The sequence below is a fragment of the Ahaetulla prasina genome, chromosome 2 (assembly GCF_028640845.1).
Source record: "Ahaetulla prasina isolate Xishuangbanna chromosome 2, ASM2864084v1, whole genome shotgun sequence".
Classification (NCBI taxonomy): Eukaryota; Metazoa; Chordata; class Lepidosauria; order Squamata; family Colubridae; genus Ahaetulla; species Ahaetulla prasina.
In genome coordinates this window covers 193,323,253-193,349,262 of record NC_080540.1, presented here as the reverse complement: position 1 = coordinate 193,349,262, position 26,010 = coordinate 193,323,253, and the positions used below count along the sequence as shown (strand labels likewise).

At 42.0% G+C, this 26,010-nt stretch overlaps 2 protein-coding genes across 2 annotated transcripts; both read left to right on the top strand.

The window, feature by feature from the left end:
- The first annotated feature begins 214 nt into the window (after positions 1 to 214).
- Positions 215 to 13,242, top strand: TPI1 (triosephosphate isomerase 1). The gene is made up of 7 exons (XM_058166868.1): positions 215 to 403; positions 3,530 to 3,653; positions 3,749 to 3,833; positions 3,976 to 4,108; positions 8,875 to 8,960; positions 9,119 to 9,206; positions 12,704 to 13,242. Exons 1-7 carry the CDS (start codon positions 292 to 294, stop codon positions 12,820 to 12,822), a joined length of 747 nt encoding a protein of 248 aa, XP_058022851.1. The 5' UTR covers positions 215 to 291; the 3' UTR covers positions 12,823 to 13,242.
- Positions 13,243 to 18,585: 5,343 nt separating this feature from the next.
- LRRC23 (leucine rich repeat containing 23) lies at positions 18,586 to 25,815 on the top strand. Its single transcript, XM_058166865.1, has 8 exons — positions 18,586 to 18,872; positions 19,762 to 19,907; positions 20,534 to 20,646; positions 20,799 to 21,052; positions 21,172 to 21,302; positions 22,645 to 22,781; positions 23,910 to 24,171; positions 25,676 to 25,815. The coding sequence occupies exons 2-8, from the start codon at positions 19,785 to 19,787 to the stop codon at positions 25,715 to 25,717; spliced, it is 1,062 nt and encodes a 353-aa protein (XP_058022848.1). The 5' UTR covers positions 18,586 to 18,872; positions 19,762 to 19,784; the 3' UTR covers positions 25,718 to 25,815.
- The last annotated feature ends 195 nt before the right edge of the window (positions 25,816 to 26,010 follow it).

The window sequence follows — 26,010 nt, the reverse complement described above, 5'->3', positions numbered from 1 at the left end:
CAGCACAGGAACTCTTCCCGCTTTCATCCACGCTTCTTCAGCCACAAACCGGAACTCTCGCGATTACGCCACAACCGGAAAACACGGTCTCCGCCTTCCATTTTGACTGGCCAAGCGAGAAGCCAATGGCGGGAGCGCGCTCTTGCGCAACGTCGCCGGTTGGGGGGGCGGGCTTTCCCGGGTTTCTATAAAAGGCGGCCCGAGAGCAGGGGGGGGCCTCGCTGCCGCTGCGCTCTTTGACCTTCTCGTCTCCTTCGAAGCTCCTCAGCGGACGGCCCAGACACCCCCATCATGGCACCGAGGAAATTCTTCGTGGGCGGGAATTGGAAGATGAATGGCGACAAGAAAAGCCTTTCGGAGCTCATCCACTCTCTCAATGAGGCGAAGGTCCCTGCAGAGACCGGTAAGGAGGATTTACTGCCGGCTGTAAGGAGAAAAAGAGCAGCTGCTGCTGCTGCTGCTGCTGTCTTGGTCTCTGCGGGGAGAGGACCGTGAAGGAGGCGCCTTGCAAGAGCAGCCCCGTTTCCTTCGCTTGCATCCCGTCGCTGTTCCCCAATTTTAGGCGTATCGGCAGCGGGCCTCGGGTGGGTTTCCTGGGCATGGGAGAGGAGCCGCGCCTAACCCCAAGAGCGCCTGCTTGTCATCATCGTCCCTCCCCCCCCCCCTTCCAACCGGCCGGGGAAGCGGCGTTTTCTTTCTGGCGGGCTATTGCAGAGCATCCTTCGCCTCTCGGAGGAGGTGCCCGCCGTGGCCGCGCCTAAATATAGCGCCCCTCCTCCTCCGGCTTGTGTGGCCGCCTGCACGTACCTCCGAGGCTGCCTGGCCGTGGAGCTTTACAAAAATGAATTGAGGCCCATCAGCTGTTGAGTAAAGCAGATTCTGGCTGGTTGGGGGTGGAGAAGCTATTCGATTTATATTCCTGTCCATCTCTCAAAACAACTCTATGGGGAAAAAAAACTATGAATCATACTATAAGGCAGGGGTCTCCAACCTTGGCAACTTTAAGCCTGGAGGACTTCAACTCCCAGAATCCCCCAGCCAGCAAAGCTGGCTGGGGGATTCTGGGAGTTGAAGTCCTCCAGGCTTAAAGTTGCCAAGGTTGGAGACCCCTGCTATAAGGTACATTGCTAGCTTTTGTTCCTTGTTGCACAAAATCATGCTCTGCAGATCCTGGTGAGCCATGGGTCTGTGCTGTTTATATATTTTTACCTGCACATGCCGCTGGGTTATAAGATTCAAGACCAAATATGAGAGATGATAAATTAAGCTAAACTAATAAAGCTATATAATTTAGACCTTGTAACATAAATAATAATCCATGATAACATTTAAAGGGACCAGTTTAGAATATTATCTTCCTTACGACTTGCTTCCTGTATTGGCAGTCCTGTGAGGACTACGCTTATTTGCAGCCACAGCTTTGCCGAAATCACAGTCATTTTCATGCTTAAAGACTCCATCTGGTCTCTTTGAGAATAAAGCAGTAAGATAAGGATTACCAAATTAGTCTGCTTTTGAACCTTCAGTTCTTCCTTGTAAGTGAATCTTAACTTTTAAGTGATACTAAGTGAAACTGGATGGCCAGCTGTCTTAACAAGAGTCGTGCAAATCAGCCAAAGAGGATGATACATCTGGTGCCTTTTAATACTCTAGCCCACTCTTTATGGGAAGATAGCATCCTAGCATGTTGCTCTGAACAGTAAAGAAATCCCTTTTAATGCTATTTGCATAACCCAGTATGAATTCCTCTGGTAGCAAGGACTTGAGAGAAAGTATCGGACAGTACCAGACCCTTCTGGCAAGTTCTCTGCTAGCTCTATCAAATCAGAAAGGGCAAGGTGGATTGAGAAAGGAGTGCAGTTCGAAGGAAATGTCAAAGGCTCTGGAGGAGAAAGATTCCTAAATATAGGTGTTAGAGTAGTGCCTAAAAATACCAGCTACTGTACTTGGAACTGGAAACTTTATCCCTATAGCCTGCTAAAGGTCAGGAGAAGGGATAAGTATAAGATATACAATTTATTAACCCAGATACTCATTCTATTAATACCCCTTCTATATTGTGCTGCTAGCTTGATTAGTTGGGTAAACTACATTTGAATGGTTCTGCATTTCCTGGTCTACATTACTAATCTATATTGAATAGAATACCACAATAATGGTTTGTCTCTTTCCTACGATTTTTCAGCCTGGTTTTAAAAACACATAGAAAAAAATCACTGAAACACAAGTACTGGTACTTAAACCTCAAAATATTTTTCCTAAAATATAAGACATAAAGACAGGCCTATGTTAACTATGAGGTTATAGTTCACTATTGTAAGAAGCTACTAGGGCTAGGCATAAGTCATGGGCTTAGCTTTTTTTTTTAACCTTCTCTCTTTCACTCACTAAGTTTTCTTCCAGCTTTATAACTGCATGGTACATACAAAGGTATGCAGCTGCAGGCTATTAAGATCCCTTAGGAACTTAAATGGAATGAAACGTTTTCCCATCCTTAATACAACTTCCTGCTGTCTTTCACTTGTCTGTGGCTTTTTTCTACAAAAAATGACAAATAAATGAAGCTTAGGAATCTACAGTAGAATAGAATACTTTTGATTCTATCTGCCTAAAATAGTTAATGTGGAAATTTTTAGGGAGACAAAAACAAAGGTACTTAGTAGTGACCTCTTGCATAGTGCATGCAACATTTTATTCAGACTGAACTGTATATTGTAATAGCAGGTTATAAGCAGGTATCAGCAGATGGTATTTGTTCTTATGTTCTGATAAATATCACCTCTTAACTTCAAACCAAGCCACTAAACAACAATAGGCCAGGCTGGTATGAAAGGCTACATGAAAGCACCTCTGCTATTTCTGGACTGTAACAGTGGGCTGGTAAGACAAATGTGTAAAATATTTGAACAGCAGGTATGCACAAGATGTAGATATAACTCTTCCAAGATGCTCCTGGTGGGGTGCCTGTGCTGGCTCCAATCTCTTGATAGTTGTCAGACCCAAAAATCAAGAAAGACATGTAATGAATCGTCCAAGAAAATGTCTTTATTGTTCCATACCTGTAGACAGAATAATGCCCAACTAAAGTAAACTATTACTAACATGAAGGCTATACTTAGGGAACCATTAGAGAAGTTCTGTCTTTATTCTCTTTTTCAAAAATTATCTGAACTAAGTGGTTGCTTCTCTGGAATGCATTCTCCCTCCTGAGAATCTACCTCCTTACTATGTTTCATCACAACTGATTACCTTTAGGCAAATATACTCAATTAAAAATACGTTGAGTTTACTCATCTTTGATTTGAGTAGTAAGATCAAAGCATTAAGTGTAAGTGATGCTTTATGACATAGCTGTAAGGTTACATCAGTTATAAAGGCCAAGGGCTAATAAGGGATGGGATTTTGGGCTCACATGTATCCTATGAATGTCATAACTGAATAGAGGATTTGAATGAATTGTAAGACTGCAATTGAAAGGGCATTTTAAGTTTCTGCTTTATCCCACATGATGCTCTTTTTCTTGCTCCAGAGGTGGTTTGTGGTGCCCCTTCCATCTATCTTGACTTTACCCGTCAGAAACTTGATGCCAAGTTTGGGGTGGCTGCACAAAATTGTTACAAGTTGCCTAAAGGAGCTTTTACAGGAGAAATCAGGTATGTTGCCAGAATTCTCAGGCTGAGCAAAGCCACATGTTTTAGCTAGCCGTGTGCTAAAAGCTCATTTTCTATAATATTTCCTCTGTTTCCAGCCCATCCATGATAAAAGATGTTGGTGCCACCTGGGTGATCTTAGGACACTCTGAGAGAAGGCATATCTTTGGCGAATCAGATGAGGTGAGTGATTTGCCTCTTTGAGTTTCTTTTTCCTCTTCACTGCCATCTATGACAGGCACTGGGCTTTTTATACCCAGGATATGTTCCAGGATAGGCACCAAGCTTGTATAAGTTTTTTTACATTATTTCTGCTTCTTTTCAGCTTATTGGACAGAAGGTGGCCAATGCCTTGTCTGAAGGGCTTGGGGTCATTGCTTGCATTGGAGAGAAACTTGATGAGCGAGAGGCTGGTATCACAGAGAAGGTGGTATTCGAGCAGACCAAGGTCATTGCTGGTAAGAGACCATGGGGGAACTCTTAAGGAAGGAGTTTCTCATCTCCTCCATCCTTCCCAACATCTTCAAAAGAGCAAAAGTCTCTTGTTTTTTTAAAAAGAAAATTAAGTTCCCATCAACTAGAAAGATTATAGTAGTAAAACACCATTTATTGCCGTTAAAGCAATCAGACAGTAATTCTACATTAGGCATAAAATGCCATAATTCATGCTCAGAAAGTCTTACATCATAGTTAACAGGTCTTTTAGGCAAATCCGCATGGGTCACTTGTGTTAGCTGCTGGATATACTAATGTCCATTTTCAAGAACAAGGGCTCCAGAGTTAAAGGGTCATTGCTATGACTGATTTGTCATTATTTAGGGTAACTGTCCTTGAGTGCTTTCATTTGCATCACTTGTTTTCAGCCTTAGTTGGCTAACCATGGAAATCTATGGCGGGAAGCTGCAAGACACCCTCAGACAACCAGCTGAATATTCTTCCCCTCTTTGCCATGTGGGATTTTTCCTGGTCTTTAAATAACAACAAAGTTAACAAAAGTTAACAAAGTCCCCCTAATTTGTGATCTTATACAGGTGGGGTCCGCGGACCTTATGGGCATTACGGAGACCTGGTTGGGCACGGAAGGGGGGGTTCCCCTTGTCGAAATGTGCCCACCGGGTTTCCGAGCATTCCATCAGCCGAGGGCCCAAGGTAGGGGTGGGGGGGTGGCGGTTGTTATTTATTTATTTATTTTTTATTTGCATTTATATCCCGCCCTTCTCCGAAGACTCAGGGCGGCTTACACTATGTCAAGCAATAGTCTTCATCCATTTGTATATTATATACAAAGTCAACAATCTGGGTCCTCATTTTACCTACCTTATAAAGGATGGAATGCTGAGTAAGAGTCTAGAACCGAGGGAGACTCTAGAACCGAGGGAGACCACTGTACCTCAGATAGCCGGCTGTGAATCCCTCTTTGTGAAGTGGGGTCATAGGGTTCAGGTGGGCTTGTTGATCACGTACCTGGCTCCTTGCGTGACAACAGCCCTGCCCGAACTGTTGGAGGTGCTTGCCAGGGTGGCGGTTGAGACCCCCAGACTTATGGTCATGGGGGATTTCAACTTGCCATCGACCGGCGTGTCATCGACGACGACTCGGGAGTTCATGGCCTCCATGACGGCCTTGGACCTGACTCAAGTAGTGAATGGCCCTACTCACATCGGGTGAGGCACACTGGATTTGATTTTTATCTCGGGACAGTGGTTGAATGATCTGGATTTAGGAGATTTAGTCATTGAGCCTTTGTCATGGTCAGATCATTCTCTCCTTCGTCTGGACTTTCAGACCGCCACAACACCGCAGGGAGACGGGACCAATGTGTTGGTTCCGTCCCAGGCGCCTGATGGACCCGGAGAGGTTCCTGACAGAGCTTGGGCCGTTTCCTGAGATTCTAGCCCACAGCACGGCCGAAGAACTAGTCGCGGCCTGGGAACAGGCTGCGGCTGGGGCTTTGGACCGTGTTGTGCCTTTGCGGCCTCTGACCCGGCATAGAACTCAACCAGCTCCTTGGTTTTCCGAGGAGCTGAGGGAGATGAAACGCCGGAAAAGATGCCTAGAGAGTGTCTGGAGATCCTCCCGTTCAGCAGCTGACCGAACACTAGTTAGGTCATATATTTAAACCTACTTAGTGGCATTGAGGGAGGCTAAGTGCTCCTACGTTTCCTCCCTCATTGCATCGGCAGATAACCGCCCGGCTGCCCTGTTTCGGGTGACCCGCTCTCTTCTTCAACAGGAGGTGCGGGATGACCCCCTACAAGGGCGTGCCGAGGATTTCAGTGTGTATCTGCACGATAAAATCTCTCAGCTTCGGGACGGGTTGGATCAAAATTGGGTAGATCCAGGTGAGACGTCGGAGACTCGTCTTGTTGAGACTATTTGGGATGGGTTTGATCCTGTGGCTCCTGAGGACATGGACAGGTTGCTGGGGAGACTGAATGCCACCACATGTTTACTGGACCTGTGCCCCTCCTGGCTGGTGCTGGCCACGCAGGAGGTGACACGAGGCTGGCTCCGGGGGATTATTAATGCTTCTTTGTTGGAGGGAGTCTTTCCTGCTGCCTTGAAAGAGGCGGTAGTGAGACCCCTCCTTAAGAAGCCTTCCCTGGATCCAGCTGTTTTAGGAAATTATCGTCCGGTCTCCAACCTTCGTTTTGTGGCGAAGGTTGTAGAGAGTGCGGTGGCATGTCAGTTACCCCAGTACCTGGATGAAACTGTCTATCTAGACCCGTTCCAGTCCGGCTTTCGGCCTGGGTGCAGCATGGAGACAGCTTTGGTCGCGTTGGTCGATGATCTCTGGAGGGCTCGGGACAGGGGTTATTCCTCTACCCTGGTCCTGTTAGATCTCTCAGCGGCTTTTGATACCATCGACCATGGTACCCTGCTGCACCGGTTAGGGAGTTTGGGAGTGGGAGGCACCGTTTATTGGTGGTTCTCCTCCTATCTCTCTGACCGGTCGCAGACGGTGTTGGCAGGAGGGCAGAGATCGACCGCGAGGCGCCTCATGTGTGGGGTGCCACAGGGGTCGATTCTCTCGCCTCTCCTGTTCAACATCTATATGAAGCCGCTGGGTGAGATCATCAGTGGCTTTGGGGTGAGTTACCAACTGTACGCTGACGATACGCAGCTGTACTTTTCCACCCCAGGCCACCCCAACGAAGCTGTCGAAATGCTGTCCCGGTGTCTGGAAGCTGTACGGGTCTGGATGGGGAGAAACAGGCTCAACTCAACCCCTCCAAGACGGAGTGGCTGTGGATGCTGGCACCCCGGTACAGTCAGCTGCATCCGCGGCTGACTGTTGGTGGCGAGTCACTGGCCCCGATGGAGAGGGTGCACAACTTAGGCGTTCTCCTGGATGGACGGTTGTCTTTTGAAGAACATCTGACGACCGTCTCCAGGAGAGCTTTTCATCAGGTTTGCCTGATCCGCCAGTTGCGCCCCTTTCTGGACCGGGATGCCTTATGTACTGTCACACATGCTCTTGTTACCTCTCGCTTGGACTACTGCAATGCTCTCTACCTGGGGCTCCCCTTGAAGAGTACCCGAAGGCTCCAGTTGGTTCAGAATGCAGCTGTGTGGGTGATAGAGGGAGCCACTCGTGGCTCCCATGTAACACCACTCCTGCGCAAACTGCACTGGCTGCCTGTGGTCTTTCGGGTGCACTTCAAGGTGTTGGTTACCACCTTTAAAGCGCTCCATGGCTTAGGACCGGGCTATTTACGGGACCGCCTACTGCCACCGTTTGCCTCCCATCGACCCGTGCGCTCTCACAGGGAGGTACTCCTCAGGGTACCGTCAGCCAAGCAATGTCGACTGGCGGTCCCCAGGGGAAGGGCCTTCTCTGTGGGGGCTCCCACCCTCTGGAACGAACTTCCCCCAGGACTTCGTCAACTTTCTGACCTTTGGACCTTCCACCGCGAGCTGAAGACATATTTATTTATCTGCGCAGGACTGGTATAGAATTTTAGACATTTTTATTCGGTTTTAATTTTATTTAGTGGGTTTTATTGTTTTAAATATATTTTAATTTGGGCCATATTTAATAAGTTTTTTAATTACTGTTTTACCTTGTATTTATTCATTGTTGTTTTATTTGGCTGTGAACCGCCCTGAGTCCTTCGGGAGAAGGGCGGTATAAAAATCTAAGTAAATAAATAAATAAATAAAACAAGACCTTGACTGTCTGTCAGAATGATCAAACTATTGGCAGCTCCAAATCGCAACCAACAAATGCTTGACAAAAAAAAAAAATCAAAACTCAAAATACAAGCTGGGTGGATATGATCTTGTAGACGACGCTCACTTTGTAAAGGACCTTGGAGTACTCATCTCAGACTATCTAAGTGCCAGAACTCACTGTAATAGCATTGGCAAAAAAAGCATTAAAAGTTGTTAACCGAATCTTGCATAGCTTCTTCTCTGGTAATATTGTACTACTAACTAGAGCATACAAAACATTTGCTAGATCAATTCTCGAATAGAGCTCATCTGTCTATAACCCGCACTGCATATCAGACATAAATACAATTGAGAGAGTCCAGAGATACTTTAAGAGAAGAGTCCTCCATTCCTCTACCCGCAATAAAATACCTTATGCCACCAGACTTGAAATTTTGGGCTTAGATAACTTGGGACTTCACCGTATTCAGTATGACCTAAGCATAGTACATAAAATTATTTGCCACAATGTCCTACCTGTCAATGAATACTTCAGCTTCAACCACAACAATACACGAGCACATAATAGATACAAACTTATGGTAAACCGCGCCAAACTTGATTGTAGAAAATATGACTTCAGTAACAGAGTTGTTAATGCTTGGAATGCACTACCTGACTGGTTTCTTCTCAAAACCCCCAAAACTTTACCCTTAGACTGTCTACTGTCGACCTCACCGCATTCCTGAGAGGTCTTTAAGGGCGTGCATAAACACACCAGCGTACCTACCATCCCTGTAATAATGTTCCTCTTTTTTTGTATCTATTTCATATATTCATAATTATGTTTATACTTTTATCTGTTATCTAATACAGGGGTCTCCAATCTTGGTAACTTTAAGACTTGTGGACTTCAACTCCCAGAATCTGGAGTTGAGGAATTCTGGGAGTTGAAGTCCACAAGTCTTAAAGTTGCCAATGTTGGAGACTCCTGATCTAATATATGCTTGATGAAAATAAATAAATTAAAATAAAATAAAATAAATTTGTTTGCTTTGTTTTTTCCCAGACAATGTGAAGGATTGGAGTAAAGTGGTTCTTGCCTATGAGCCAGTTTGGGCCATTGGAACTGGTAAAACTGCAACTCCCCAGCAGGTATGAATGTGACTGGGGACATCCTGTTTTCAAACCTTGGTCTCTCTTTAGACACTCCGCAAGTGAATACTATTTCTTATCTTTACTTCAGGATGTCTGCTACATGACAGTACAACCTCTTAAATGCCCATGTTTTAAAAACCTATTTCCTCTTGCAGGCCCAGGAAATTCATGACAAGTTGAGGAACTGGCTGAAGACTCATGTTTCTGAAGCTGTTGCACAGTCAACTCGAATCATCTATGGAGGTAAGTAGAATCTGTTCTCATCATTGCATAAAACTGCTGTGGTAACAGTTTGCCAGTTTGTCTCTTGAATGCATAGCGAACTCCCAGTTTTTAGTTTCAATGATCTGTGTAATAGGTAATTGATATTTGACTTCATCTTTGTAAACCGCGAACCCATGCATTGGGAGTATACTTAATGATATTCTGGCCAAATGGATGATAACCCCATCCACCCCATTTGGACGAAATGCTTCTCATTCAGACAAGCACAGCATCTCTTTGGTATTTGTTAAAACAACTTTGTTTCAGATTAATGTGGCTCTCCCCAAACTTTGGGGTGGGGGAATCGGGGTGTTCAGTCCTCTTAAGTAAATTACAAAGCGTGTCAATCATACTGAATAGGTATGATAATAGATAAATAGATAAGGATTTATTTATTTAAAAGATTGATTTGACTGCCTAGGCTATACAATGTAATGCTGTGTGACTAACAACAACTAAACCCATAAAATATATTAAAAAATACCCTCCCTCCTAAAAAGTCATCAAGCTCTAACCAAACACCATAATAATTTGATTGTTGTATGCCATCCAGAGTTGGTTTTTGTGAAATGAATGGCTATTTAAATACGATAAATAACAGCCTTACACCAACTGTGCCTACACTGGGTTCAATTCATGTCTTTGCACAATGCTAGTGGAAAACTAGACCTGCCTCCTAGGCAAAATAGGTCCTACCAGATGACATCATCGGGTAGGGGGACCTGAAGCATGCCCAGCCTGTTGGATCTGGTGGGATGGGCAGATATCTTCAGAGAGAAAGACAACCTGGTTCTGTGCCATTCAGGACTTTAAAGGTGATAACCAACACCTTGAATAGCACTCAAAAGTGAGAACCAGTGGGGTTTATAATACAGGTGAATTTTGGAGCTGCATGTGCCGTTGCATTGTGGATCAGATGAAGTTTCTGGATGATCTTCATGGGCAACTTCTAAACTGCATTGCAGTACAAGTAGTCCTCACTTATCAACAACCACTTGTTCAGCAACCATTCAAAGCTGGGACAGTGCTGAATGAACAAAACTTATTGCTGGTCCTCAAATGTTCTGGCTATTGCACTGCCCCGTGCTCACATGATTGCAATTCAGGTACTTGGCAACCATCTTGCACTTATTTATTTATTTATTTATTTTTCAGATTTGTATACCGCCCTATCTCCCTAGGGACTCAGGGCGGTTCACAGGCAATTAAAAGCAAACATATAAATACAATTTAAAATAACACATAAAAAACTTATTCAATGGCCAAATTATTAAAACAATATAAATACTAAAAACCCCATTAAAACCAATAAATTTAAAAAACTAACCCAGCCCCGCGCAAATAAATAGGTGTGTTTTGAGCTCGCGACGAAAGGTTCGGAGGTCCGGAAGTTGACGAAGTCCTGGAGGGAGTTCGTTCCAGAGGGTGGGAGCCCCCACAGAGAAGGCCCTTCCCCTGGGCGTCGCCAGACGGCACTGCCTAGCCGATGGCACCCTGAGGAGTCCCTCTCTGTGAGAGCGGACGGGTCGGTGAGAGGTATTCGGTAGCAGCAGGCGGTCCCGTAAGTAACCCGGCCCTATGCCATGGAGCGCTTTAAAGATTGTCACCAAAACCTTGAAGCGCACCCGGAAGGCCACAGGTAGCCAGTGCAGTCTGCGCAGGATAGGTGTCACGCGGGAGCCACGAGGGGCTCCCTCTATCACCCGCGCAGCCGCATTCTGGACTAACTGGAGCCTCCGGATGCCCCTCAAGGGGAGCCCCATGTAGAGAGCATTGCAGTAATCCAGACGAGACGTCACAAGGGCGTGAGTGACCGTGCATAAGGCATCCCGGTCTAGAAAGGGGCGCAACTGGCGCACCAGGCGAACCTGGTGGAAAGCTCTCCTGGAGACGGCCGTCAGGTGATCTTCAAGAGACAGCCGTTCATCCAGGAGAACGCCCAAGTTGCGCACCCTCTCCATCGGGGCCAATGACTCGCCCCCAACAGTCAGCCGTGGACTCAGCTGACTGTACCGGGACGCCGGCATCCACAGCCACTCAGTCTTGGAGGGATTGAGCTTGAGCCTGTTTCTCCCCATCCAGACCCGTACGGCTTCCAAACACCGGGACTGCACTTCGATAGCTTCATTGGGGTGGTCCGGTGTGGAAAAGTACAGCTGGGTGTCTTCAGCGTACAGCTGGTACCTCACACCGAAACCACTGATGATCTCACCCAGCGGCTTCATATAGATGTTGAACAGAAGGGGTGAGAGAACCGACCCCTGCGGCACCCCACACGTGAGGCGCCTCGGAGCCGACCTCTGCCCTCCTGTCAACACCGTCTGCGACCGGTCGGAGAGATAGGAGGAGAACCACCGATAAACGGTGCCTCCCACTCCCAATCCCTCCAACCGGCACAGCAGGATACCATGGTCGATGGTATCGAAAGTCGCTGAGAGGTCTAATAGGACCAGGGCAGAGGAACAACCCCTATCCCTGGCCCTCCAGAGATCATCCACCAATGCGACCAAAGCCGTCTCAGTGCTGTAACCGGGCCGGAAACCGGACTGGAACGGGTCTAGATAGACAGTTTCATCCAGGTGCAGGGGAAACTGATATGCCACCATACTCTCTACAACCTTTGCCACAAAGCGAAGATTGGAGACCGGACGATAATTACCTAAAACAGCCGGGTCCAGGGAGGGCTTCTTGAGGAGGGGCCTCACCACCGCCTCTTTCAAGGCGGCCGGTTTTGATGGTTTTGATACCCTGCAGCAGTATGCTCACCTGTTGTGACCTTACCCGCTAGCTTCCCACAAGCAAAGTCAATGGGGAAGTCAGGAGGGAAGGTTGCAAGTCACCTGCCTCACACACTACATCCCTTGCACTCACATCAACCCACACCTTTCCCCTGGCTTCCCTGCACTTGTATGGACCCACACCCTCCTATCACTTGTGCTTTCAACCTCCTTCCCTTGGTCTCTCCAAACTCACATGAACTTGTGCCCTCAGCTTCTGTGTATATACGCCACACCACACCACCCTCCTTACCCAACTCGTGTAGCCTGCCCCAAGCCTCCAGGTCTCCCCAGCCCCCACTCCACCCCCCCGGTGGCATCCCACCTCTTCCCACTTAATGACTTGCATGTCTTGAGGTTATGACAGCAGCCAGGATTGCCGTCACTAAGTGATGCAGTCATGTAATGGGCTTTTTTATTGCATTGTTTAGCTATGGCAATCTTAGTCCCAATTGCCATTGTAATTTGAGGATTACCTTTCATCTCTTTCAGATTGTACTCTACACATGCCTATTGCCTAAGATCATGTGATTAAACTATACATTCTACCTTTCCCAAAGCTTTGCATGGGGATTTGTTAGGAGCATTATCTTTAAAAAAATAATGATGATGAAACACTTTGCACTTTCTGTTTTTACTTGCTGTATTCTACTTTCTGGATTTTTTTTCTTTTTCTGAATGAAATTTTATTCTTTCCAGGTTCAGTTACTGGTGCCAACTGCAAAGAATTGGCCTCCCAACATGATGTAGATGGCTTCCTTGTTGGTGGAGCTTCCCTGAAGCCTGAATTTGTAAACATCATCAATGCAAAACAGTGAAACCTACTCTATAGAATCTGAAATAAAAAAGCTGGAGGGAGAACCAATCTAGTTGAAAGAGAAATACTGTAAAGATACACTTGCACTCAAATGAAATGGCCTCACCTTCAATCCCTTTTCCCACCTTTATCATTCACCTCTGCTGCTAAATGTGGATGCCAATATATGAATATTGTGTTCCTTCATAAAAGCAATACTTCATTTGCTTCCTCTATTCTCTTGAGAGGGGCTTTCTGCCTTGGTCTTTAGGCTCTGTAAACTAGGCAGACTGTTTTCTTTCCACTCCAAACTTCTGCCTTGTTAAGGAAGGCATTCACCTCATGGTTCACCTAATTTGGACTCGGTGCCTAGTGGCTTGTACTTGCCTGTAAGTTGTATATTCCTTCTGTGTCTCCTAGGCCAATAAACAAATGGAAAGTAGTGTGTAGGAATTATTGTTGCTGTTTGAGGGCAAAACATCTCAAAATGTTTTGGCATACATAAGACATTTTTAGAGAAAACATCGCTGAATTCTCATTGCTTACCACTGCTGGTTCTCTTCCAGCAAGCTAGGAATTGGAAGTGGATATAAGCACATGCTTACGGGAAAATGGCTGTAACATACTGGTTGAGGGTTTGGATTTCTCAAGATCTAAAGCAAGAATCAAGGCTTAATTTTCCCTATGTCTGACATATAAGTGGTTGTTAGTCAGTTCCTCACCAATGTTATGAAATATCTTCAAGCTCCATCAAACATTACTAGTTCCATTTCTTTGTCTTTCAAACAGCACGTAACCTCAGATGGCTAGGCACAAAACTGCTCTCCCTGTGTTAAAAATGGGATTCTGCTTAAAAAGTGCCTCGTATCTCCCCAAAATTACACTTGGACATCATAGATTATTCACAGAGTCATCATAAGGATTATATAGAAATCAAAAGGCATTCACAGTTCTAAATGTTTGTTGCCCTATTCTAAACTGGAGAAGACCCAATATTGAATAGGATGAGAATATTTGACATATGTCAGTCCCTTTCAAGCTTCTTGGTTGTCATAAATGGTGCTGTAATGGTAAAGCTATTTTAAGAAAACAGGTTATACTGAGAACATATCCAAAGTAAGTAATTTGTTGTGGATATACATACAGGTTTACATGTATATATCATTAGGCCATATTCAATTGGTTGGAAGTAGGGATACGTCATCACAACCAGATGCAACCCGTTATGACCACAGATTGAGCTATTTTTTATTATTAAAAGTAGTTGTGGCAAATAAGCCGTTTTAATTATTCCAAGATTTAAAGAGTTTTAAAAGAGGAGGCAAAAAGTAAAGCTTGGAGAAATACTGATCTAGATGTGTGCATTTGTTCCATGTCCAGATCAAGAATATGGTAATATTAGAAACTCCTGGTGCCACTTGGACTCGGGGTGGGTGGGATCCTGTCGCATTCTTTGGACATACTTTGGCTCCTGACCCAGATCTGTTGAATAGACTACAATGTGGTTTGCATCTCACTGGTTTAATTCATCAGAGAACAGCCTGTTGTGATGCTGGATTTGTTTGAGGAAGCTGTCAGTTAAAGCATCTGTCAGTTCAATTTGTTGGATTCAAATGACTCCATTAATATAACACCAAAAGATTAAACCTGCTGCATGTTTTGTTTTTAAGTTGACATAATCAAGGAGTCAAACCTGAATCTCTACACCCAGTGATTAATCCCCACTGGGATCAATAGGATTTGCATATATAGGATTCTAATATACAGTATATATAAGAGCTAAATGGAAGAAATCAGATTATCTAACAATCTGTAACAAATCATCTCTAACTGGGTATTCAAAAACTTATTTTTAACTATAGCACTTTTAGATCAAAAATCATACATGAATCAGGCAGGTGTTTGAATTAGGCTTTTTATCTATACACTGCATAGAATTTAACAAGATGAATGTGACTATAAATTTTTAAATTCTGGAACTATAAATCAAGTAAATAGCATTTTTTTGGGCCAAGGATCTTCTCCATTAATAGTCACATCACAGAAAGAAATAGAGCAAAAGCCTTGTGGCCTTTGCTACAGCATATCAAAAATAGTTGCAGCCTGATTTCTTAATATGTTCATGCATAAGAAAAATGATGTGGTTTCTAGAAACCCCAAAGTCAAATATTAAACCAATATGTTATTTTATAAGTACCACTTTATTCAGCAGATTGCATAACTTTTAATCCAATTACAGGGAAGAAATTATTGGAATTGTCACATGACAGCAAACATTTAGTTTTATCAATCCTATTATGGTAGCATGTGCAGATAAGGACATGTGACTTTGGACTTCAGACAATATTATATAGTGGCCATCAAGAACAAGGGCAAAGTTCATAAAAGAATTCGAGTTGACTGTTTCCCAACTGAAACAGTTCACAGTAAGAGGGGACAAAGAACATAGTGAGATGGGATATGAAAGTCTTGACAAAAGAGATTGTTCAGAATCCTACCTTCTTCCAGAGAGGGAGATAATTCTCAAATTTTTTAACTTACTGGAATTTATTAAGACTGAAATAAAGCTAGTGCCTCGTGTACAGTAACTGATAAGAACAAAAACTTTTACAAACATTTTTAAAAGTATGAAATTATTCTCCAAAGAAGAAGAAACCTATTTTACACAAGATGCATAAAATATATGCAAACTGTAGTATAAACAATAAGATAAAACAGAAACAAGCCAAACTGCATTCTGATGTAATAAGTGAGCTCAGACTTATTCTTAAAATCCAATGCAATCCTACCGGGTGGACCTGTCCAGAATACTTCTTGTGTTAACAATCTTCATGCATAACTGAACTGATTAAATTTTGATAATCCCTCAGGACTAAATAATGCGGTCACACCCTGCATAATTGGTGGCAAGTGGTTTCGAAACATTCTATGTGACTTTATAGAACAGCCTTTTTATTTCCCACTTTCTTTTGATGTTCTAGTAAACTTTCTTTTGATCGTCAAGTAAACTATTTTGTGGGTGTTCCCAGCCATAGCTCTTATGTGAACAGTCAAATATTCATATATTCTGTATGAAAATTTGTAAATGTCCCCACCAGTCCAAAAAGACTGCTTACTCTGTTCATTACTTATGTATACTATGTACATGAAAGTGTTCAATCTATTTTAAACCATCTTTTCCACACAAGAAACTCCCTAGTGGTCTTTCCTTAGGAGTCCATGCACAAAAGATTTCCAACAAATTGTTTGCTCTATAACCTTGCCACACGCTTCTTTTAAGTCTTGGAAATAAGTCTTCATTTCATTGAGATTCTAGATCAGGGGTGTCCAAACTTGGTCCCTTTAAGACTTTTGGACTTCAACTCCCAGAGTTCCTCAGCCAGCTTTGCTGGCTGAGGGACTCTGGGAGTTGAAGTCCAAAAGTCTTAAAGGGACCAAGTTTGGACACCCCTGTTCTAGATGGTGTAGCCAACCTTTAGGTCCCGAGCACTGGATAAAATACCTGTTCAGCCCTCTGGAGTTATGCCTGATTGTGCCCAGCATTTTATCTTTGACGTACTTAGCTTTACATATTTAGCTTTTAGGAAGGATTTTTATGTATGTTGCAGAAGTATCTGCTACCTAAGTGTATTGGATTTCTCAAGAGTGCAATTACCTGTTTTCTAGATGTAACCTTACTACCAGTACGTTTTCTGTCTTTTGTTACTTCATTGACATACTCTTTGGGGCACGCAGCAAAATCTATTTTTAGCAAAAGAGCAGGGGAGAGACATCCTATGGGACACCTAGGGGTGTCAAACTCGATTTCATTGAGGGCTGCATCCAGTTCTGTTTGATCTCGGAGTGGTCCGAGGTTGGGGGTTGGGGTTGGGGTGGGCGTGGCCAGAGTGGCCAGCTCAATGTCACTCGTCGAGGTTCCATTTTCAGCCATGATGGCCTCCTGTAGCCCTCTGCCAGTGAAAACGGAACTCAGAGACCTCCATTTTCGCTGGCAGAAGAGTGCAGGAGGCTGTCACAGCCGAAAACGGAGCCTGGGAAGATCGCACGCAGCCCTCCCGAGCTCCATTTTCACTGGCAGGGGCACCACAGGCCGGTCCTTTGCTGTTTCCAGGGCGGCTGGATCCAGCCCATGGGCCTTGAGTTTGATACCTCTGTCTTATGATAATCGAGTAGAGGAGTTCCCAAAATATAGAAATGGAGACACAGTCTTTGGTGCCATCACCAGACTAGTGTTTTCAATCTCCAGACTATCCACTCTCCCCAGAAATCATATTTCCTATTTTTGATGGTAGATAATCAAGAAATAGCAAAAATTTTGCCAGAAAAGCATGTTTCTGTGAGGAAGGTCGACCCTTCCTGGTCCAAATGAACATAATTAAGTCACAATTCTTCACCTGCCCATTTCAATGATTTCACCATGTCAGTGTTCACTCACTGTGACCCTTGACTGCTGTAGAAGGAGCAAAGCAAATGTTTGGTTCATGCTGAGGACATAGTTCCCCAATCACTTGCAATTTAATGGTAGCAATTTTAGAGATTGAGCAAGAAGGGCTGCTTCATTCACCTGATGGCACTATGCTCTGTTCTGCACCAAATCCTCTGCAAGCTGAAATCAAGAACCAATAACTGATGGTTTGTAGCCCAACATGCGTATTATACATTCATAGGACACCCAGCCTCCTTCCTCACCCAACCTTCTGTATCTATCTAATTAAGTGCACTTTATTTAATTTACTCCTAATACAGGACACTTGCCAAGTGACAGGCATGTTAGATTAGTCTAATGAGGTTATTTACTTAATTCATCTAAGTGTTCCAGGTAGTATTCTGCATTAAAATAAATGCAAAATAAAAAGTGCACCAGAATTCATTAAAAGCAATACTAAAATGAATTAAAAGCCTGACAAAAGCCCATGCTGCGGTAAAAGCAACTTGGAATGCTATGGCTCTTTGGCTTGTTCAATTGATTTGCTATGCTGGTTCAGCCTTTAGTGTAAACCTGTGGCAGTGTGGATGAATCAGTCACTACAATTTAGTATATTCTCTCAAAAGCACCCCAATTTATTATCACATAAGTCTCTATTGATGAGGGGAGATGTAATTGATCCTCATGAACCTTATTTGTCATGCATCTATAAGTTAGTTAGTCAGGCAGCCAAGAAGCTATAGAAGTCAGAGGGAAATAAAATAGCGAAGGCACAGGGGATTGAAAGACTGGCAGAATAAATACAGTGACAGCATTCATATGAGATAAGATGTTAGCATTACTGAATAAATTTGACAAAAGGTGGCACAGAACAGTGATAAATAAACACTGTACATGTGAAAAAGATTACTGTACTGTACCCTGAATGAAGAACATAGAACACAGAACGATAGAGTTGGAAGGGGATCTTGGAGGTCTTCTAGCCCAACCCCCTCCTCGAGCAGGGGACCCTATACCAATTCAGACAAATGGTTATCCAGTCTCTTACGTCCAAAGTGACAGCGTGGACATCCTGTTATTTCTTGTCTTTTGCACCCCATCACTTACTGTCGACCCGGCTCTGCTTCGCTTCTTCTGACTCCTTGGAGGAGGGTTTCTCCCGCTTAAGCAACTTTTGTGGATTTCAATTCTCAGAATTCCCCAAACTTAAGGAACACAGCTTCGGAGGCTCCCCTAGGACGCTTTATGCAAATCTCGCGGCTCTCATCCAATCCGCTTCTCCCGCGCTTTCTTCCAGCCGCCTTCGCCCTGTCGAAAAACCTGGCAGTCATTCGGCGGCTGTCGGAGAGGTAAAGGCGTCCGCGATGACAGTGCCCGCCTCCTCCGGAGTTGCCCTAGCAACTAAGTATTCCACATTTAGCGGCTAAGTCTTGCACTGAGTCAGCTACTCGGAATGGATAGTACCGTAGTAACTGTTTAGGTACTGCTGCTTGGAGAGTTGAGGGAACGCGAATTGGGCACAAGGTGGAGCTAAAGGGCCAGGGGTGGTTGCCTTGGTTTTTACGATAGTAGGGACGGACGCTAAAGGCACAAAAGGTGGGCAGCAACAATAGAGAGAATTTCAACCGGTGCAGCTTCTGCCCACGGTACGTAATAAAGTGCATCTGACGTTTTTCTCCTTTTTAGGGGGAGCAGGTGGGTGCAAGGGCTTCCGTTTCTCTTTTGCTGACAGACTATTTGAAACATGCCCGGTGAAGTCCTTGATTATTATTTTTTTTATCTACCTGCCTTACTATGTCCTAGTTGGCCTCAAAATTGTCACTTCAACCCTCTTGTTGGGCTCCAACAGATTTTTCTGAGGATTCTGACCAAGATAAGATGACAGCTGCCTGGAAGATGTTTTAAAAGGTCTTCAAAAGGACACTATGCTAAAAGACCAGTTGAAACATAGGATGTTTCCTAAAAGCATTTCCCTCCCACCTTCTATAATGGTATCCTCAAATGAGAACATTTTGCCCTTCTCACCAATACTGACACCAAGTTTGCTCATATTCAACTGAAATAAGATTCTGACCAGTTGCTAGAAATCACTTATAATCTTTGTTATTTACTTTGTTTCAACTCCTACCCTCAAAACGACGCTATAGAGCACTGCACACCAGAACAACTAGACACAAGAACAGTTTTTTCCCGAAGGCCATCACTCTGCTAAACAAATAATTCCCTCAACACTGTCAGACTATTTACTGAATCTGCACTACTATTAATCGTTTCATAGCTCCCATCACCAATCTCTTTCCACTTATGACTGTATGACTATAACTTGTTGCTGGCAATCCTTATGATTTATATTGATATATTGATCATCAATTGTGTTGTAAATGTTGTACCTTGATGAACGTATCTTTTCTTTTATGTACACTGAGAGCATATGCACCAAGACAAATTCCTTGTGTGTCCAATCACACTTGGCCAATAAAATTCTATTCTATTCTATTCTATTCTATTCTATTCTATTCTATTCTATTCTTATAGCCTGAAAGCATTAACTCTGGAAAATGTCAGATGAGGAACCTGATGATGAAAATGATACTGAAGAAGAAATTGAAGAAAAGAAAGAAGAAAGGGAGGTGGAGGTAGAAGGGGAAGGAGAAAGGGAAGGGGATGAAGAAGAGGAAGAGGTAAAGCATATTAATATTTATTGCATTTTTTTCAAAAATATATAAAACACAATTCCTTTATTCATTCATGGAATTTATACAGCACCTCAATCCAGGCAGTAAACAATTTATTGAAATTACATTAAAACTAGAAAATGTTTTCTCTGCCCATCAAAGTCAATGCAATTTAAAAGAACTTAATGTAGCTTTTAACATAGCCTATGTGAGATGCTCTTTGCAAAAGATATCACAAGTTCCCTTTCTAAAGCTGCTTCTATTTTAAAAATGTGTAAAACAAAAAATTCCCGACAAAAAAGAAGAAATATTGAACAGGCTAACCTTTTTAGAAATAAAGTAAATGTATGTACATCTCTGAGTGAGATAATGGATGCTGATTTTAAATAAAATTGTCAGCTTACAACCCATAGTTCACTCATCTCTACCCTGAATTTTTTATCTCTCTCTCCCTCATTCCCCAGCTTGTCTGCTGTAGTGAAGAAGACATCAACCACATGCACACAAAGGAAGGCATGCAAAGTGTAGAAGGAAATGTGTGAAAAAAATAACTATTGCCTCATCATACAAAATGATTGCTGTGACTTGATGTTTTCTTGTATCTTTTCTTGACTGTGCTTTTTTCCCCACAGCCTCAAGTTTCAACCTCTCTCAATGAAGAGATGATGAAGGAAGGCCTCTCACTTTTATGTAAAACTGGCAATGGCCTTGCACATGCCTTTGTGAAATTAGAAGTTAGAGAAAAGTAAGTGCACAGAAATATCTCTTACTTTTCTAAGAATTTTGTCTCCTTTCCATGAGCTGTTATTCCACTTCTTTATGGAATAGAAATGTTTAGGGAAGGCACTGGAAAACTGATAATTGGGGAATAATGTAATTTTTCTCATTTTGTGACAGGGAACTGACAGATATCACATTCATCCATAATTTCATCCATCTACGGTATGTAGACTTGTCAGACAATTTGCTCCGTGACCTCTCTCCATTGGCATTTCTCAGACATTTGCTGTGGCTGAAAGTAGATAATAATCGGTTAACCAGTGCCAGCATAGAAGAGTTGCCCTACTTGCAGATTGCAAGCTTTGCCAACAACCACATCAAAGACACTATTGGCATTTGCCACCCACGTTTGGCCAGCCTTAACCTGAGAGGTGAGTGGGTATACACTCAAGGATTCCCCTGAATCTAGAGAAAAATGTCTCCCTTTATGTTTTGCAGAAAAAGAATCCTGGACAAATTAATTATCACTGCCTATTGTTCTCATATCTAGGCAATGCGATTGAGGTACTATCAGAACTGAATCCAAATATCCTGTCAAAACTGCACACAATGGAGTTGCGAGGAAACAGTCTAAAGTCTACAGCTGGAATCTACTTGCCCAAACTCAAAAACCTGTACCTGGTAAGGGAACTTGTCTTCAAACATCCTTTTCGCTTTATATCAAACTAGATATGGTAATTGTGTACATAATTACACTACAGAGTGATATAGTTATAGAGGCTACAGAGAAGGGCCTCTGTGGCTCAGACTGGTAAGACAGTCTGTTATTAACACAGTTGCCTGCAATTACTGCAGGTTCTAGTCCCACCAGGCCCAAGGTTGACTCAGCCTTCCATCTTTTATAAGGTAGGTAAAATGAGGACCCAGATTGTTGGGGGCAATAAGTTGACTTTGTATATAAATATACAAATAGGATGAAGACTATTGCTAACATAGTGTAAGCCACCCTGAGTCTTTGGAGAATGGCGGGATATAAATGCAAATAAAAAAAAAAGAAGCTCGAGAAACTCTGATGATGTGAAAGGTAGCGCATGCAAATGAAAATCTTCCCTTTTTTGCCTTGTTAAAATAAATTTTTCCAAGTTTTCCTTGCAATATATATAGCAGCTTCGAAGACACAGTTTATACCTGATTGTGGCAGGGTAATATAGTTAAACAGAAGATGTGTTAAATTGCATAGTCTGAGCTTTTGTATTTCAAAGTGGATATGATTTCAATCATTAACATGTAGAATTACAGTCCAATGTTAGTGCACAGTCTCTAATTTCTGTTGATGACTGTAATGATTTTACAAAGAAGTCCACAGATCTGGGTTCAGATTCCCATTCTAGTTCCCATAAAGCCCACTGAATGAAGCAGCCACATTCTCAGCAGTCTAACAGTGTTATAGTAAGGATAAAAAAAGAGTGGGAGGACAGAAATCATGCTGGGCTCCTTGACGAAAGAAACAGCATAATCGTGAAATTAAATTAACAATAACAACAAAATGCCAGTGTTAAAATTGATCACTGGGGAATATAGAAGGGAGGGAACATTAGTGATGATTCAAATTTGTGATACATCATGTGTCAAGAATGTGATTGTGCTCTTGCATATTTATTCATCTTAGGGCAATATCTTTATTACACTTGAGATCACAGTAGTATGCAAACTGTCAAGATATTCTTGACTCTTAATCAGGCAAAATGTAACAAAAAGATTTATAGGAGACAGAGGCAAATGCTGACTTGATTCTGAAGCCATAGAATCTATAGCATTTAGATTGAATGCAGGCAATCCATCTGTCCCTCAATTTTCTCCTTTTTTCCAGGTAAGGTTTGGAAAATGATATCCCTAAAATTAATTGCAAACACATGACTGGTTTATAAGGTCTCTTATTCCTTATGATTGGATGAATGTACTTTCGATTCAACTCTGATATTCCGTTCTCTACAGCATACCCTACAATATCCTCTTTTTTTAGGCTCAGAATACTATTAGTCGTCTAGAGGGCTTGGAAAATCTGGAGCAACTCACAACTCTACACTTGCGTGACAATCTAATTGAAGTGTTGGATGGTTTCTCAAGCAACATGAAATCTCTTCAGTACCTCAACCTACGGTATGTGGGCTTCTGTATCGAATATCAAAGTCACCTTGGAAATAAAGAGAATAATATGACATGGTTGTTTAAACCATGTCTTCCTAATAAATATCAATTTTTAATTTTTTTTAAAAATGTACTAGAACATTACTCCTATTAATTGTATTAGATCACAGCAACACAGACAATCTTACATGGTTGTAGTTAAATTATTGGATATAAAGTGTGGACAATGGATTCTAGTTTACCAGTAAGTCACATTCATTCCCACAGGAAAAATAAGAGGAAATTTTATATATGCCCCATCCTCATCCCCCAAACGAGATAGGAAATGAGGCAAGGGCACAGAGGAGGCATCTAATTTATATAGCAATTACAAAAATAATAATAAATGATATTTGTTGTTAAGGTCAATGGAAATCAAGAGTTTTACTTGCAACTACAGTAACTCCTATTTCGCATCACAAAATATAATCACAGCATATTCCCATTAGTGACTTCTAACACCTTCCTAGCAACAGTCAAACATCATTGAGGCAATATAAAGCTTGCTCTCAATATAGTTACATCAGTACAATGATTATTCAGTGATTGTAGACAATTCTACAGCTCACTAATAGGATCTGATATAAGATACACTGATATAAAGATGTTAGATTTGTAGAAAATAAATAGTAGCAGCCCACAGACTTTTAAAATTTCTAAGACATTTAACAAACAAAAAACAAACAAAAACAAACAAACAAACTCTATCTGAATAGTGTGATTTGTATTTTAAACAGTTGTACTTCACAATCATTATTAATTCCTACTGATCCCAATTGGTCCTAGGTGGTGATTGTTTGTTTACCGTTACTATTAATAACTTAAATTTAAATGTCCTGTGCTAAGAATAGCTTTTTATGACCATAGCTTAATAGCTTAATGGGAAGATTCTGACACCAGATGTCTTATAAAAGTAAATGATTGTACAAGTAAAGTAGGCTAACAAAGGAAACACTTTAAATTCAGAAAAACACTTATTTCTTCTTTTTAAATAGGCCATTTATTCTTCCCATTTTCTTCTGAAATTATTGCTTTCTTTAAATTATTATTTTCCTAATAGCGATATTTTGTAAGGCAGATATCTCTTTCCCATTTCTGCAGGGGAAATGCAATTGCACAAGTACAGGAATTGGAAAAGTTACAAGTGCTGCCCATGTTACGAGCCCTGGTCTTGTTAGAAAATCCTTGTTCTGATGAGACGGAATACCGTCTAGAAGCCCTGGTCTTGCTCCCAAACCTGGAGCGCCTTGATAAAGATTTCTTTGAGGAAGAAGAACGCAATGAGGCTGCAGATATACGTCAAAGGCGAAAGGAAGAAGAGTTGGAGTTACAGAAAGAAAGAGAGAGAGAGAAGGAGCTTGAAGTGAGCCAAGGAAAAATATTTTTTTTTCTGATTAGAAGAATGCGAAATATAAAAGATCCAGCCCTTTTGTATTTTGTTACAACTGCCTTAGATGCTTTTCTTTTAAGTTGACAATGGTGCCACATATGGATCATAATTGAGAATGGGCACAGGGAGAATATGTTATGAGCACTGGAGGGAGATGAATTCTATATTGATAATAACGTTTCTTGCTAGGGTTGTTAAACTATTTTGTGTAGTTGCTTAGTCTTTAATGGTGCATCTGGATAGCTCTCATGAACTATATTACATTTTATATTATCTTAATCCTTAACAGTAGTCCATTATGGCATAAATTTGTTGCAATACAAATCTATTTTAATTGAAAGCCTACATTTGATGGAGGGGATTTAGCCTACAAAAGCTTAATATCATAATAAATTATTTACAGTGGTTTTTAAAATTCTCCAGCATATGTTATATTTTTATGCAGCATATTGTTATGACTTTCCTTCGGAAATTTGTAAACAAATGCAAAGTTGGCAGAGACACAGGAAGAGAAAAATAACATCAAATTTAAGGAAATACAAATATACTGGAATCAAAAGATTCTGTTGTTGCATGGATAAAATTCTGGATTCTGCAATGTCACTGGCTCTAAAGGGACCTTTGGAAAACAGAATAAATCATTCCATAAAAGAGTTTATGGAACTGAAAGCAAGTAGTAGATGGTGCTTTCTATACTATATAGCAGAAGATTTACAGGTGCATTTAAAAAAAAAAAGCACAGGAACCAAATAGATATTGGGAAACCACTGAAAAAATAAATGACTGATAATGTCATTTTATAAAACTGTGGTGCAGCCACATTGAGCAAAGGATATGATATCTATAAAGAAGGTATTGAGAGTCTTACTAAGTAAAGATACCACAGAAATATACAAGGATGTGGGTTGAATACAAAGAATCAATAAAGGTGATAAACAGTAGCTCAAAATAAAATGTGCAAGAAGATTCTTCAGCACAGGCAACATAACTGAATATCAAATACAGTAATATATGGACACTGTTCCTATCTTACAAAACTTTGAAATTGTACTAAGACAAATGTGTAGGAAACAGTTTGATTATTCCATTATTCCAACAGTATCTTCACCCAAGGTATAAATGAGTAAAATCATACCTGCTTAAAACAAAGGTACTTCATTGTTTATTGTTTGTAAAATCCACAATATGCCCTAGAATTGTACAAAAATAAAAGACAAATAATTCACTGTGGATGCCTCTTTGAAGTGGAATATCCAGATTAATAGGAGCCGATACTCTTGGTACTTCTAACAGAATTTGCCAAGGAGAGTGTCTCTGAAGATTATGTTGTTCCTATTTACTATCTGGGCTATTATGATAATAGTTATGGAAAACAACTCGCTTCTGATGCAGCCTGTATACTTAGAGTATGCTTTGCCATTCTAAGATCCTCATTTGGAAATACTCTGAGCCTGTTCTTTTTCCTCATATTTTTCAGGAAGCAGAAGACACCACTCAAGAAGATTTAACAACTGAGTGATAAGTATATGTAAGTCCCTGGAAAGGAGTAAGAGCTGTAAGCTGCCTTTCAGAGTCTTCTTCCATGTGTTGTACAGCTCTGACCCAGTTAGCACTAATCTTGGCATATCACAACAGAAGAGTATTGCATAGTTCCTGGATGGAACCATAGTGGATAGCATTTGTGGATGGTTGTCTGTTCTTTCAAATAAGTTGTGATTGAAGCATTTCAATAAAAAAAGAGTCTGGTGAAGCAAGGCAAAGCTTTTGGCATCCCATTTCTGCAGCACTATCTCCCCCTCCCTTCCCGAGTCG

What these genes read in the sequence shown, in the direction of transcription:
- TPI1 (XM_058166868.1), top strand. Translation starts at nt 292, where the DNA reads ATGGCACCGAGGAAATTCTTCGTGGGCGGGAATTGGAAGATGAATGGC. An exon ending in GAAGGTCCCTGCAGAGACCG is followed by an intron (nt 404 to 3,529) that starts GTAAGGAGGATT and finishes TTCTTGCTCCAG; the next exon opens with AGGTGGTTTGTGGTGCCCCT. An exon ending in AACTCGAATCATCTATGGAG is followed by an intron (nt 9,207 to 12,703) that starts GTAAGTAGAATC and finishes TATTCTTTCCAG; the next exon opens with GTTCAGTTACTGGTGCCAAC.
- LRRC23 (XM_058166865.1), top strand. Translation starts at nt 19,785, where the DNA reads ATGTCAGATGAGGAACCTGATGATGAAAATGATACTGAAGAAGAAATT. An exon ending in AACTCAAAAACCTGTACCTG is followed by an intron (nt 21,303 to 22,644) that starts GTAAGGGAACTT and finishes CTCTTTTTTTAG; the next exon opens with GCTCAGAATACTATTAGTCG. An exon ending in AGAGAGAGAAGGAGCTTGAA is followed by an intron (nt 24,172 to 25,675) that starts GTGAGCCAAGGA and finishes CATATTTTTCAG; the next exon opens with GAAGCAGAAGACACCACTCA.